The 16,483-nt window shown below is 39.0% G+C and overlaps 2 protein-coding genes across 2 annotated transcripts in view; both read right to left on the bottom strand.

The window, feature by feature from the left end:
• The window catches only part of LOC310996421 (solute carrier family 12 member 9), a gene marked incomplete at its 5' end in the record, with an annotated part of 89,697 nt that extends 88,199 nt beyond the window's left edge, over positions 1 to 1,498 (bottom strand). The window contains one exon of the mRNA XM_083985813.1: positions 1,255 to 1,498. Coding sequence (XP_083841939.1) covers positions 1,255 to 1,498 — 244 coding nt within the window. The remainder of the gene's footprint in view (positions 1 to 1,254) is intronic.
• A 1,371-nt stretch (positions 1,499 to 2,869) lies between these two features.
• LOC310995659 (uncharacterized protein) lies at positions 2,870 to 11,727 on the bottom strand. The gene is made up of 5 exons (XM_083984774.1): positions 11,525 to 11,727; positions 10,815 to 10,960; positions 10,572 to 10,658; positions 4,698 to 4,859; positions 2,870 to 4,569 (listed from the first exon to the last, which is right to left on the bottom strand). The coding sequence occupies exons 1-5, from the start codon at positions 11,535 to 11,537 to the stop codon at positions 4,393 to 4,395; spliced, it is 585 nt and encodes a 194-aa protein (XP_083840900.1). The 5' UTR covers positions 11,538 to 11,727; the 3' UTR covers positions 2,870 to 4,392.
• Positions 11,728 to 16,483: the final 4,756 nt, after the last annotated feature.

Below are 16,483 nucleotides of genomic sequence, written 5' to 3'. Positions count from 1 at the left end.
ATAATGTGATTACTATTTATGAACTTATAACGTACAAAACATTTTTAATTTATATGGAAAATCTACCAGCACACCAGGTAGACTAATCTCTCTGTATTGGTGCTTGACTTGGTACATGAACTATGAATAGTGATGCTACCCCATGTCTGTCTCAGTATCTTTTATTATTGTATAATGTACTTTATTTATTTATTCATTTATTACTCTCATTATTTCCACTTTCTATTGTCCTGTCACTGTGCGTTAATTTCCTTTTTACTTTGCCACCTGTGGACATTGAATTTTCTCCTGATCTGATTATGTTGTGTCAGTTTGTTACTGTAAAATTGCTCTGTTTGTCCTGTTACTGTTAAAAGTTGTACAAGTATATCTCAATTAAAGAAAATGTTTAAAAAAGAAAAGATAAGCGCCTACAAAAAAAGAAGAAGGAGAAGGAGAAAAAGAAGGGAAAAAAGAAAAGATAGATAGACGAGTGGTGTCCACTGCTATTCTGTGTCATAAACTATAAACTGTTTTCTTGTATGTAACAACATCTATTGCACGTCTGCCCGTCCGGGGTGAGGGATCCCTCCTCTGTTGCTCACCCTGAGGTTTCTCCATTTTTCCCTGTTAAAAGGGTTTTCCTTGGAGTTTTTCCTCAGTCGGTGTGAGGGTCTAAGGACCAGGGCCGTTTTATATAGGGGAGAAAGGTGATGATAATTCTAGGGGCCCAGTGCCCAGTGGACTAATACTCATAATAATGCTGCATTAGCATCAAAACAAAGTAGGTTAAATAAAAAAGTATAATACATACGTAGTCTAAGAAAAAGTGGAAAAGTCAGGGGCCCACTTTAGTATTCTTTCAGGGGCCCCAGAATTCCTAGCAACGGCCCTGGTAAGGACAGAGGATGTTGTTGTGATGCCATGTAAAGCCCTTTGAGACAAACTGTTTGTAAAAACGGGCTATACAAATAAAATTGCCTTGCCTTGCCTATTTTGCAAGTTTATTTTGCTTGTTTGTTTTCTTGTTATATGTTTCATCATCTTTAATTTTTTAGAAATAAAGTATAACATTGGTGTTGATAGTAAGCCGATGCAATTATAACAATAGAGAGGGGCAGGTACTATAAGTTTTTCTTCATCCTTTTCATTTATGGTGACATGATGTGTAGGCTACATTATGTAAATACGTGCAACCATGTGAAGTAGCCTATGTATACCATGAATGGAATAAATAAAAATGATACGAACTGAACTATCATCACACACACTCACCTATCCGGAGAAAGAGCACCACGCTGAACATGGACAGCAGAGTGGGGATCACCACGCCGACGAAGGTGGAGAGTTTCTTGGGCTGCCGGTGCTGCTGGGCGCCGCCGGACCGGGAGCGGGGGCTGGTGGCCGGCTGCTGCCCGCGCCGCTCCGCGACCTGCTGCCCGGCCGGGGCGGACCGCGGCTCGGACTCATTGACGCTGGTGGAGAGGCGGTAGTGGAGCAGCGGCGTCCGCTCCGTCATGGTGACAGAGAGACAGAGAGACCTGGGAGGGAGCTGCTGGACTGTAGCTGGATGTGTCCGATGGTTTTATACTGTATATTGATCTCGAAAGGTCCGTTCAGTTCACGTTGATCAGTGACGTCCAAATAAAGTCAATCACAGCTAGATGGCTACATAGCTAACCGGGAAAGTGGTGTCGTTTTGTAGTAAAATACCGTAAAATAAAAAGTGAACTTACGCATTAAAAACAAGACGGACCCTTTACATTGTGTTAAAATGCCTGGTACAAGTCCACACCAAGCTGTCAACATCTCTCCGCTGTGGCTCGGGATAATTTTCTTTCCTCGTAAAACTATTGAATAGAATATCATGTGATTGTGCGACCGTTAAGCCGCCGCCATTTACAACTACAACTTCCGGTTGGGACTTTCAGTATAAAAGCTTCTGAAACCAGATCAAATGGCATGTAGGCTACGCTATTAGGCTAATGCATTTTATACAACTTCAAAATAAAGAATGCGTTTAAATATGACTGTACACAAAATTAATTTGATATACTTTATGATATTTCAGCAACTCCTGTGAAAATTATAATAATAATAAAACAACAACAATAAAATATAAAAAATAATGGTCTACATAGCTCAAAAGCATCTCCCAAACAAGTAATAAAAGCAACTGTCAAGTCACTTGCATAAATGCCAGTGCTTGAGAAGAAACACACACTGTACTTGCAGACATAGGAACATACCATAGACTGTAAAAAAAAAAGGAACATACATAGATGCAGGAATTTCTTTTATTTTGGCGATAATTTGTTCCATTTCCGGTTGTGTCCTGTCTGTTTATATCTAACTTTATGAATCAGCCCGCAAGCCTCTCGGTCCCTAATGTTTCCAATGAAGTTTCCAGCCTGTTGCTCTCGGTCATATGATCGCGTAGGCTGGGCCAATCACAGCAGCGCATTCTTCCGGCCACCTGCAGGTCGAGCTGCTGCAGCGAGGGTTGTGTTTATGTCTGTGCTTACACGTATTTCGAATATGTAGCCTATTGAACAAGACATTATAGGCAATAAATAATGATTAATAAAACAAAAACTTGAACTGCTATATGCAACTGTAAGTGCTCTAGATTGCATTTTTTAAACAAATGTAAAGTCACATTTTAGTTAAATACTACATTAGATTAAGCCTATTATTATGCACCTTTAGTGTAGTGTAAAAGTGTATCTGCCAGGTGTAAATTGCTGCCCATCCTATTTTTACTGATTGGGCCAACATTTACTTACATTAAATCAAACATTCTACTTATATTCTGGTTTTACGTCTTTATTCATATAAAACACACAATACTTGTTGTTCACTTTTGAGGCTTTTGTATTAAAGTTCACTTGTTTTACGACAAATGCAATCCAAATAATACAGAGAAGTGCAACTGTATAACGTCGCCCCCTCCCATTCCCCCTCTCACCCAGTAGATAAATGATTGTTATTATTGTTTTTGTTGTTGTTATTGAAAAAATAGTACAGCTTTAATACATATTTGCCATATATACACAATGATACATATAGTTTAAAAAAGGGAATGCATACTTTCAAAATAAACTCTGCACACAAACAAAAGTCCATTCATTCATTCTTCTTCATGCTTCTTAAGACCTCAGAGAAATTGTGAGCAATGCCTCTCGTCCCCTACGAGCCCTGGGAAGGGATGCTGTTGAGAGCTTTAATGTTGTTGCAAAGTGCATTTTAACTGTGGCTTTTTTCATTCTGACAAGATCCTATTTACATCTACAGGTTCCTGATTCCTTCTTTCCAGCCCTCTGCAGTCAAAGACGAAGCAGAAGAGATGAGATTCCCACTTTCCTGCTGCCGTGGTGCGAGCCAGAGCAACTGCAACATCCAACAGGGAGCACCTCTCCTCATGCACCCACAGAGGGCGCTATAGTCTAAATCATAACCATGCACTACGAGCAGTACAGTAGTATGAGACACATACAGTGCACAGCCACACTGTACTATTTTTAGTCAGGGTGATTCATACAAATTTATGGCTGTTTCACAATGAGATGTGCAGTCATGGAGAAACATCATTGCCTGGGGTTTTTGTGTGGACAAGAACAAGATCGGAATGATTACAGTCATCTACTTTCACCTGAAAGATTTTGAAACTCAAAAAGTCACATTTATCGGCATGCAGAGTTGGTTGCTCAATATTTCTTTGCAAAGAAAATCGCTGATCTCACTTCCTCTTGCTTCTGTGTAAGTGTTTTTCTTGGCACCTTTGAATGTAAAACTCCTTCACATAAAATTCCATTGATATGGTTCACAGATGCTCCCATATCTTTATCTATCTTTCTCTCTTTTCTCATGATATCGAGACGTGTTTTGGTTTTCGACTGAATACCTTCAGATCTTTCCCACCAGCCACTGCTGTGTTGCAGTCCAGCCACACGTTGGAGGAAGCTCTAAACTAATGATTCTTGAGAACAAGACCTATAAACATTTATATATATATATATATATATATATATAAAAAAAATGCATGATTTTCTTTCAGTGCATATTAGTTTTCTAGTGGTTGTAAAGTTTTTTCAAAATAAAAACCTCCATCCATCCCGTGTCCACTTGTCCACTTGTAGCTGGACAGGTTGCCAGTCTATCATCAACCACTCATATTCCCATGTATGAGCGGTTAGAGTCATCACAATGAAAACTTTAACAATGTAAAACACTTGTTCCTTCAGGTCTATACTGTCTACAGTATTCTCCATATGTCCTGTCCTGTCCTTTCCATCCACACCAGGTCCAGTTCCGGCTCCTTTCTTCCTGAGTTTTCATGAAGATGTCGGAGTCTTGCGGTCCACATTGTTGTCCTGGTTTCCAGCTGTGTCTCTAAGAAGTTTCAAAGCAACTTCATGCACACCAGTGCAAACCTGCTTGTAGCTGGTAGTTATAGACCTCCATAGCAAAGACATTTAATTTCCCTTTGAGTAGAATTTTGTACTTTTCCACCACTTCGCTCAGTTCGCTGGTTTGGTTTGAACAGCGCTGTGCTGCAGGAGGAGACGGAGAAGGTGCAGCTGTTTTGATCTGTGAGTAGAAAAAATAAACTATGGTTAATTGAGCAGAGAGGAAACAACAGACTGTCTTACTCATCTTAATGGGTTTTGTGCACAGCTCCTGTGTGTTTGTGGGTGTTCGTGTGCACGTGTTATCACCTGTATCCGTAGACGCCGGACTATACAGACATAATTTTTGATGTGATGCTCCAGAACCTTCAGCGGCCTCCGACATTGCTGCGTGCTGTTGTCGTGTGCTGCTTTTACTGCTTCTTTAAAACCCTGGAAATCCACCAACACCTCTTCATACTTTTGCTGTAACTGGCGAAACACAAAGACAAACAATGTCACAATGTTGCTGGTTTAATTGGTTATTGATCAAAGTATTTTACTATGTATTTACGTAATTAGCATTTGATGGGACAGTTTGGAGTCTGAATCATCAGGAACAGGAGTCTGTGTTACAGCTGACAAACAAATTGTGTTTGCAAATATCAACGTAAACACGGTGAAGTAAAATATCAGCTTGTTAGCATATACATATACATATATATCTACACACATACACAAATACACACACACACACACACACACACACACACACCAAAGAGAATCCGTGCATCTTTCGTTCTTTTGTTTTTCCGTTTCAAAACCAAATCAAAAAAACTAAAAAACAACGTTGTTTTTCTGTTATTCTGTTTTAAAACCAGAACGGAAAAACAGAATAACACAAAATCACACATGTGAAGCCCCCTGGCCAGAGCTCCAGTCGTCTGCGCCTCCGCAAGTCTCCCAGAATCCCCCAAAAGTTTCCAAATATCATACAGTTTTTCTCGATTGCTAAGACACATTTCTTGAAAGCTTCTCTCATTTTCTCTGAACTGTGAACACAAACCCCAATTTTCAAGCTACATTCACAAAACCTCAGACTCTTCTTGCAAAACCAAACTTTCACCTCAAAACTGTGCCCAAAACTGAAATATGTTGTCAAATCAAAATTAAAAACACTACTGAGCAGCCACTAAACACTACATAGAAAAATAGAAAACACAATGCTCAGCACATGAAGCTGTAGAAATAAATGTTTATCGTTCACTGTAGGCTAAATGCATGTTGCAAAACAAAAAACCTGTGCATTTACACTGTAGCACTTATCTCCTTCCCTTTCTTTCACCCTCCTCCCTCCCTCTCCACATCCATTTCATCCCCTTTTCCTTCCTTCTTCTTTTTTCTTCCCAGTTCATCCCTCCCTCCCTCATCCTCTCTTCCTTCACCCTGTCGTCTCTCATCTTCTCCTCTTGCAAAACAAAACACCTGTGCATTTACACGTAGCACAGTACAAAAACAAACAGAAATCTTGTGCATTTAGCACTTGTATACAGTAAGCTTACGTAAAAATAAAGTACAAAAATATAGAAATGAGAAGTGCAACTCAGCCACAGCGTCATTTCTCTGTACTGAATCAGACCACAGGACTTCATCCTGAACTAGCTTACAGTATATGTGCCCTCACATCATTGGACACAAGTGTGATCAATTTTGAGTTGTTGTGTTCAACCGGTGAAACTTGTGCTTTAGTTGTGTTTGACTTTTGCCACCTGTGCTCAGCATTATGCAACACAGGTGCATCACAATGAAAATGTGTTGGCAAGTTGTGTCTAAACAGGTGAAAAGTGCTGATGGTTTTGCCAAAAGAGTGACTGATTCAATCAGTGGGTTCAGGCAACTGGGAATTTGGTTCAGACAACAGGGTTTAGTGTTTTAGCAATTGAGAAAAACTGTAATAACAAAACAATAAAAAAGTCAAACACTTAATTTTCACATTATTCTGTTTTTGTTTTAAAACAGATTAACAGCTTCACATGTGTGACTTTGTGTTATTCTGTTTTTCCGGGGGGGGGGGTCTATTGGATCTATTGGTCCTCGTCCCTACGTCACCACATTCACGCGCATCCCTTGGCTGCACACACAGCCCTTCATGCCGTTCTCTCTCCTCATTGGATAAAGCTTGTAGGATACAAGGAAGTATACAAGAAGTTTTCTCCTCGGCTTACAGCAGAGCAGAGTGACTGACAGACCCGTGTTTCGGACCAAACACACACACACAATGGTCAAAACCTCTCACTTCTCCTGCAAAATGAAACTTTACATTCAAAACAATGTTATTTATTCTCAAAATGCTGTTTTAGTTTCAAATGACACACACAAACCATCATATGACTGGACATCTATAAGAACCAGTTGAACACTGATGTGCTCAGTGTAAAACACTATGATGAATGGAAAACACTTCTACTCCATTCATCATAATGACTTTGGCTTTTTTTTCTTTCTTTTTTTACAGTAACTACAGACAGTACATATATAAATGAGTTGTAAAATTTTAGAATATTGTTTTGATATTTAGAACACTCAAATACACGGTAACAAATGAAATGCGTGAAGACGCGACCAAGGTGGGTGTGTGACGATGCAGCCGTGCTGATGTGACCACAAAAAAAAAAAAAGTCGGTCGGGGTCAGCTGGTTTACGGCCGGCCAATTTTGAAAGACTGATCACATCATTTTGATGTGATGAGACTAACATTTAGCTCACCTAGTAGAGCAGCACTCTTTGTAGTCAAAGACTTTGTTCTAGTCGAGCTTCAAATCCTTCCATCGATATGCACTTTTGGTGATCAATGCATTTTCCTTTGTCATCATCATTACACTTATATATATATATATATATATATATATATATATATATATATATATATATATATATATATATATATATATATATATGTATATATATATATATATATATATATGTGTGTGTGTGTGTGTGTGTGTGTGTGTGTGTGTTTGTGTGTGGCCTCTCTCTCTGTTTGGTTTCTCTCTTTGTGGTGTCAGTCCATCACTGCCTGTCATGCTGCCCTTTTATGCTAAAGCTCTGATTGCTAATTGTAAAACTGTGTGACAGGTGTTTACCCATGTGATGAGTCAGTGTGCATAGTAGGGAAACTAACTTTAGAATTTTGAATAACAGTGTGTTACTCGTGAAAACAAGAGATTTTCTTCATGAAAATTGTGCCAAATGCAGAGAATTGTGTATAGTGTTTTGAAAAAAGTGTGTTATAGAACTGCAAATTGAGTGTAAAGCAGGAATTGTGCTTGTAGTTTAGCAGACTTGGTTCAGGGGGTTGGTGCATGAGTTAGATGTTGAGGCCATTGTGCCTCAAGAACCAGAAATTGTGTGTAAACAATTGAGAAAAACTGTAATAACTAAATAACATAACACATCTTGAAATAATTTGGTTTATATTTGGGCATTTATAACATCTTAGTTTCCCCAGTGTGTGTCAGAGCAATAAAGTCTTTTCAAACTATTGTTGTTGCAACTGAAAGTCCCAAGGGCAGGAGACCAGGCACGGTAGAAGCATCACAACTTATTTATCTCAACAAATGTGAGTAATTTTAAAGAGTTATGCATCTGAGCGTATGTCTATAGGCGTTATATGCTCAATCAACACCAAATTTGCTACACTGCATCTTCAGACTGTCCTCCACAAAGTTAACACCTGGATTTTTGATATTTGAAAAATTGAGCCTACAGTGCATGAAAACGTTTGACTGTAAACAGTAGGCTACTGTAAAAATGTACCAGCCAATTCTTGCTAAACACATTTTCAATCTTCCTGAAAAAAAAAAGACAATATTTTGGAGTCGTGTACAACGGCAGGGAACAACTGCAGTCAATGTAAGAGTGACAATTTTAAACATCATATTTTCTCTTATAAAGTAAAACACTTATCATTAAAAACAAATCACCAACATTTCCATGCTGTCAAGATGCAATTATGAATTATCAGATTTTTATCTTGATAACAGAAATTTTGACATTTTGACAACTTTTGAAATCTGCCTTGACGACTGCTGTCACCATGGTGATGCGTCCATTTGTAAAGACATCTCTCTCTTGTCTTTTACTTTTTTGAGGTTGTGTCCTTATGGAAACTATTGATTTACGAGTTACATCAGTCCATGACAGATGATCTGCTCGGTCTTGTCTTTGAGCCTGAGCCAGAACAAAACGGAAAATGATTCTTTGAGTGTGTAAGTCAGAGTAGTTGTGCTCCCTCAGGGAATGAAACACGCAATAGTGTATTGTGTCTAAAACAATCCAGACAACCAAAAACATTTTTACATTTCGCAATAATGTAGCAATTTACAATAAAAGGATTTGTGTTTAACAAAACATTTTGTCATTACCAGAACGCACAGTAACATTACCGTTACAGTACAATTTGAGTTAGAAAATAAAGTTGAGCCAAGGCAATGTTTTGAAAGCCATGTTGTTATAATATATTCTAAATGTACTATTTAGTACATACTCCTCAAAAAGCACTTGTTATATTTACTGGAATGATTGAATGATTGTAAAAACTTTGCATGTCATATCATTTTGCATTTAAATAAGATTTTGGGTTTTCGAGATGGTAATTCTGTTTTTAGGGTGACCTTTTAACATCTGTCTGGGGAGATGAAAAATAGCCTCTTGGCTAATTCTGGCGCATTTACAGTGATGTTATTAATGTGCACTGTCCCTGTTTTCAAATAAACGTATCATTATATTATATTATATTATATTATAATGACATAACTTATTACACCATTTAAAAAAAGCATTAAGATGTCAAAAATGCTATGAAAGCTATATACTAAGATCTTTGTCCAAGATTTGAAATAGAACAGACAGAGATAACAACTGTGACTGGTCGTGGGGGAATATGGATCTTTGCTTTCTTTCGCTTTGAAACGTTTTTTTCATGACTTAAACGTTTTTTATAGTTTCAACATAATCAATATCTCATGAGACTTTGCAAACCCTCAGGGCTGGTGAAAATGTTCACATGTGTGGTGCAAAATATCTTCAAAGCCCTCCCTGGATTTTTTTCTTTAACCCCTCCACATTGAGGTTACTTTCTAGTATAGGTGGACAAAAATCAGTTGGTACTCCTATAGAACAAAGCCTGACTGTACAGATTAAAATCTGCACTGTAGTTCTGTAAATCATGAGAGATTTGAAACAATATTTACAGTTGTCTGCTGTGCTCCTGCCTTCTCTTTGTGTATTTATGTGTTGTACAGATGCTGCTCACAGCTGTATTTGTGGACATTTTGCAGATAGGTTAAAAAAATCTGCTCAAATGGTATTGTTGTCATAGATATGTCAAATATGTAGAATGGTTGCTCCTTTCTTGCTGTGTGTCTCTAGCTAATCATTTATTTTTGCCATTGTGAATATCAGAATATATTCCACACACAACTACTGCTCCCTTCTCGTTGTCTTCCTTTATGTTACGCCTCTATTTGGGCGCTCTAAATTAAAATGCTAGGATGCTTTTATTTTATCTAAACAGCAGCAGTGGCTACAATTTTTCTTGTTTGACCCTTTGAGACTCCCATGCCTAAATTATTACTTCTAGAACTACTGTACTAAGCTTTTCTTCAATTTTATCAACAATGATAACAATGATAGCAGCAACATTATCTGAACAAAAATCAATTTTGGCCCTTGGTTTGGTACACTTCACATAGTCCGGACCTCGCCGAAAACTAATTGGGGAACCCTGCTCTGGGCTGACACACATTTCTATGGCACTTTCATTCAGACAGATCTCTGCCTAGTGTACGGCTCTGCCTTGTAGACACAGTTGACAATGTATGTGCAGAACATCGTCGGAGCAGGAGGGGCCGTTCGTTGCTGCTCGCAGCTTTGATATGGTAATTATACTTCGAGTTACAGGTGATTTAAGGAACTTCAACAGTTCACAATTAAAACAAACTGGTTAGACAAGTTTTGACACCCCGAGTTGGCGTGATAGGAAGCTTTTTAACAGACGCGACGAGTGATTTGCTATAACTGAATATGGGAAAGCAAATACTTCAAATGTGTTTGTGCAGTCAGTAGACAGTTTAATCAATGACAGACAAATAGCAGATGTGTGTGTGTGTGCGTGAGAGTTCATGCATATGAGGAATTACTTACAGTTTTATTTTCCCATGCAGTGGTGTTTACCCCTACACATGGCAACAGTACCGGAGACGGCAGTGTGACCGAAGCAACACAGCGAGCCTGCACATTTGAATATAGTTTCACTCACTCAATAAAAACATTTGACACTCACCCCATCCAATACAAGCAGATACGGATCCAACAGCTTTTTTTCTCTCTCTCTCTTTTTTTTTTTTTTTTTTTCAATGGATATTAATGCATTTTGTTTTTACTTACATCCTCTGTCATCCTCAGCACAGTGATAGCGTTCACCATACTATCCCTGACTATTTGGTCACACCAAAAGGAAAGGGGTTTGCCCTGCACTTCAGGTAGATGGGGAAAAGTCACTCCTATCAGCAGCAGCAGCAGCAGCAGGAGTCCTGGAGGAGCGCAGAGCAGAGATGACTGACAAGCTGCCATCTGACTCCTTTATGCAGCAGCAGAGGAAGAATTTCACGCTCTTTTAGTTTGGAACGCATTTGTTTCGTTGTATCACCATCCCCTTTTTAAAGACTGCTGTTACTTGTCATCAATGGCATGTTAAGTACTTACCCTGTTCTCCTCTTGCCAAAATCCCACCCACGGGTTTCGCCCTGACAAGTTCTACACACACTTTCTAATCTTTTAAAAGCCAACTCTTATATGTTTCTTTATACTAGATATTATCTGTCAACACCAGAACACAATGAATGGAGTGTGCGCTTTTCTTAAGTAGGCTATATAATGGGTCAGTTACAAGGTATAATGAGTACTTATATGGAATCCCAACCTGAGCCGACATGTAACATTAGCATCTAATACAACCTGCAGCATTTGTGATTAAGTTGTGATTAAAGTGGTATGTTAACATCATTGTAAGTCTGTATAAACTATAGTGACATCAGTCCTCCCTCTCTGTAAATAAGAGTTGTAATACAGGCCATGAGTCCAGATGGACAACTTACTGCTATACGCCATAACCCGTTCCTGGGTGCATGGTGTCCTTAAGCTGTGGTCTGTCAGCCTGTCCAGTCCTTCGTCCACTCATCTTCAGAGAAATTCCTGAGTCAGAGCGTCAATTATTCCAACATGGATTTAAATAGATCCATGATTATGTCCCAACGATTTTATAGCCGGACTGAGTCACAAGTTAGACATGGTTACGCAAAACCAAAATGTGCTCTAAAAGCTTCAGAGAACGAGTGGGCTTTATATTTGATTTAGGCCCAAAAGTTAATGTTTGACTTTGGGTCCTCAATACAAATAAGACAAGTGAGACTCCACATAGACCCAAACAGCACTAACGTGCTAATAGTACTCCAATACAAAAACGGAAGACTATAAATCATGTGAATGTGTTGGTTCACTTGAGGCAACAACTGGGTTGGGTTGACAGCAGCATTCACACGGAAATTACACTACTACTACTAACACTGTTTGTAAATACAACCTGCAGGATGTGTAGAATTATGAGCTGATTTCTGTTTTACCTGCAAGAAATGCTTATAGGGTTGCTTATATTACTGACCACAGGTATACATCAAGGTACAATTTTACACATAGATGGTGCTTGTTTTAATTACCCATTTAATTGAGAAATACTAGTTAAAATAATAATAACATCTTCAATTTATATAAAGCCTTAAAAAAAACTGTACACACTAAAAACAGTTGGGTTAAAAAATAACCCAATTTTAACCCAACTGCTGGTTCAAATAAGGACGAAACCCTCTTTTGGGTTATTTTAACCCAACGGGTTGAGTTAATCTTTTTGACCCAACTTTTGGGTTAAATATTCAACCCAAGAGTTGGGTTATGCTAACTACAACGTTGGGTTATTTTTAACCCAACTATTGGGTTGTGTATAAAGCACTTGCTCGACCCAATAGTTGGGTTAAAAATAACCCAATGTTGTAGTGCGCGGACAGCATTTTTCAAATGAACCGAGTAAGGTCTCGCTGCAGCCTGTAGGACACGGCCAGAGGGCCAGGTGCTGTCACGTGACAACGTAGCTGCCGCGTGATGACGTAGTGCTGTCACGTGACGACGTTAAGATGGCGGACACGGTAGATTTAGGCGATTTAGATGATAGAGAGAGTAAATAAGTAATGAATGAATTACTATTAAAGCAGAAGTAAGAGATCTGGTCGTTTTGGCTAATGCTGCGTTCCAGGTAGGCTTTTGAAACCGTAAATTACAGCTTCAAGTCACAACTTATGACTTTGTAGCGTTCCAGGCAACCCACTTGTGTTTTTCCGACCTGTTGCCTGTGAAAGTCACTATAACGGCCACTCGTAACTTCCGACCCGTGAACTCGTACCAGATCGAACTGGTACGACTTCACAGGTTGGAAAAACACGAGTTACGGGTTGCCTTGAATGCACCATAACAGTCCTCGTCCCTACGTCACCACATTCACGGCGTCCCTTGGCTGCACACACAGCCCTGCATGCCGTTCTCTCTCCTCATTGGATAAAAACTGTAGGATACGAGAAAAGTTTTCTCCTCGACTCAGAGCAGAGCAGAGTGACTGACAGACCCGTGTTTCGGTCCAAACACTCTATGTAAGTGATTGCTGTCGGAAGATAGAACTATTTAAGACTTATATTACTGTAACACTAAAATATCGCTTACTTCTGATTTAAATATATTTTTTGAATTAACAATTATTGGAACTTCGGTAAACGTTCCGGTACATTTTGACGACGCATTGCAATGTAATGGATAGAACGTGGTGCCGGAAGTATCCAATTGATTTTTTTTTTCCAAAATAAAAGTAATCCTCTGTCATTGCATCTTGTTGCACTTTCATTTACATTTTTGTAGTTTACTTGCCACACCCACTGACCCGCCGACGTCAATCGCACGGGAGTGCTTCTCCACTGTGCGCCAAAATGACAACAGAAGAGGACCGAAGAATTACGATGGCAAGTTACTAAAATGAATCAATGAAACAACATAATTGTGATTGCAAAAACATGCGTTAGTGAAATGTGTTTTCAATGGGTCCACTCCTTAAGCTAATGTATTGATCCACGCCTGTGAAGTTAATGTTTATGTTTAGCAGGTGCTGTAAATAATAGTTACCTACATACAACTTATTTATTTCAACGGAATAAATAATGACTATTTCAAATAGTAGGCCTATACTACATACATACGCATATGGAAAATATACAAAAATTAAATACCTAAAATAAAATGCAAAAGTATGATGTTTTCTGCCAAATATTATCTGATACATATCCATCATTTTGTTTCCATTGAAATTAAGTTCATGTGATTTGTTTTGGTTCACAGCATCCATCACACTTGAAGGATAATCCTGACCTTGAAAAATACTTTACGGGTGGTATTTACACATGTCCCTGCTGCAGGTACAGAACTGATCGGCAGTTGAATTTTGACACACACATGAACAATCACCTTAAACTGGCAGTGAAGCATGAAGGTATGACAATATTTTTTGACTACTTTTCTTTAATTTCAATATAACAAATATGTAACAATTACAACGACTTAGTAGAAATTGTGCTCCCACTCAAAGTCTTTGAATATCTGTGCTTCACAGGTCATTTGCAAGTGTAATCGTCCATGCAGAACAACTGCACACTTTCACTGCCTGTATTGCAGTCAATCCATCATCAAGAATCAGCAGTATAAAGTACACATATCTGTGGCATCACTACAAAAAGAGAACTCCCATCACCTTCTCCTGATTCTTCCATTTGTGGAGGTAATGCTTCATGTAAGACAGGGGTGTCCAAACTGCGGCCCGCGGTCCAGTTTTTATTGGCCCGCAGCAAATTATGAAAATATAATTGACCATGGCCCGCAGCCCGCACATGAAGCTTGAACTCAACTCTGTTGCACTTCTCAGTTTTAACACTAGATGGAGCCAGCGCTAGTGCTTCTCCACTAAACAAAATTAAGCAAAGAAGAGCTTTTCCCGCGAGCCCGTACAGTTACCAGAAATGGCAGAACCGAAGAAACGCAAAATAGCAAGTGAGTGCAGAAGATTTCAGACACGGTGGGAAAATGAATATTTCTTCAAGAAATCAACGGAAAGTGTGTCTGTTTGATTTGCAATGAAGCTGTTGCTGTGATGAAAGAGTATAGGCTAATGTCCGTCAGCACTATGAGACCAAACATCAGAGCTACACATCGTACACCGGTGCTGAACGAACACAGAAATTCAAGCAAATGGCAGCTAGCCTGCAAGTTCAACAACAGTTTTTTTCCCGTGCCAACAAAATACAAGAAAATGCCACAGCAGCAAGCTATGAAGTTGCTAAACTCATTGCCCAGCACGGCAAACCGTTCTCAGACGGTGATTTCATAAAGCAGTGCCTCATCAAAGTCACAGAAATAATGTGCCCGGAAAAAGTGCAGGATTTTAACAACGTGAGCCTGTCCAGAAATACAGTGGTGCGGCGAATCGAGGACTTGTCAGCTAACTTGCGATGAGAGCACAGATGCTACAGACACCGTGCAGCTGTTAATTTATTTGCGGGGAGTTGATAATAATTTTTGCTGTACGGAGGAGCTGCTTGATATGAAGAGCCTAAAAGCATAGTGCGAAATACAGGGGGGTTTGGACCCCCCCGATTAAAACAAATTTGATGGACGTTTCCTCTGTAGAGATAAATATTATTACACATCAGGTTCAAACATTACTTCATCACATTATTGTGACTAACACAAAAGGCAAACACATTTTGAGCTAATCTTTGATTGTTTAGCGTAGTATAAAAGAGTGGTAAATTTGGTGATTGATAAACCAATATCCATCATTCAAAGTCAGCCCGAATTTATCCTACTGTACTGTTTAAGGACCTCAATATGCAGGAATAATAAAAAATATAATGGATTTTTTTAAATAAATGCCACATAAGAAATAACTGTGTTGGTTTTGTTTTGCACAAAACTACAAGGGATTAACGTTAGAGTGAATTGGATGTGTCTGTACAGAGGTACACTTATCATACGAAAACATATTCAGGTATCTTGAAGAGAATCTTGCTTGTGCCCTGTTTTCCATGCTAAATGTTAGCCTAAATCTGGAACGCTACTATTTACCCCCTACTCAGTAGCCACTTTTACAGTAATTTAAAAAGTAGCGGAGTAGAACCCCCTGAACACAGCACTCGGTGCTCCTGCCCAACTTCACCTACTATCCAATCAGAATAAAATAAAAGTTGTTTACAATAAATGAGGTCTCATGATTGTCTGTTCTATATGTCATTTTGATGATTTAACAGGTAGTGATTGGCAGCCAATCACAATGCACTGCTAATTGGCTAAAAATAAATCGGGGCGGGGCGGGACCGATCAACATTACCGATCCGAGATCAGTTTTTCAACAAACAAATTACACAGTATGTGTTTGTAACCGATCCGTGCTCAGATATATTGCATGTTCGAGTAGTGCAGGGAAAATAAATTTAAACCAGAGTTAGGCTAATGGAGAGCAGCAATAAACCGAGTGGGGCTGCAAAGCGAAAGGAAAAAAAAGGAAAAGGAGGAAAAAGAAGCGGCAGCCAAAAAAAGGTACTGCTAATAAGCAGCTTTTTCAAAAAAGCTCGGAATAATTAAGAGGAAGAAGACGTAGCTTTTAAGCATCGACCGACAATCTGTCCTGACTTTTGCTTTTATTTGCTGGTTTGGGTCAATTAACTTTTAGAACCGCAACAGACTTCAGGGCATAGTCAGAGTGTGCAGTAAAATTGTTGGTGCTCCACTGAAAGACATTTCCTTGTTGTGTCACTGTTGTGCTTTGGTTTTTATTGTTGTTTTATGCTACTGGCTGCACTACAAATTGCCCTCTGGGGACAATAAAGATCTCTTGACTTGACTTGACTTGACAACAGAGACAAATAGACAGACCACAGCAAACAGAGGGAGAGCAAGGTGCCAGTTCTGGC

The sequence above is a fragment of the Trachurus trachurus genome, assembly GCF_905171665.1.
Source record: "Trachurus trachurus genome assembly, chromosome: 13".
NCBI lineage: Eukaryota > Metazoa > Chordata > Actinopteri > Carangiformes > Carangidae > Trachurus > Trachurus trachurus.
The sequence above is the reverse complement of the archived record's forward strand: the minus strand, read 5'-3'. Positions and strand labels throughout refer to the sequence as shown.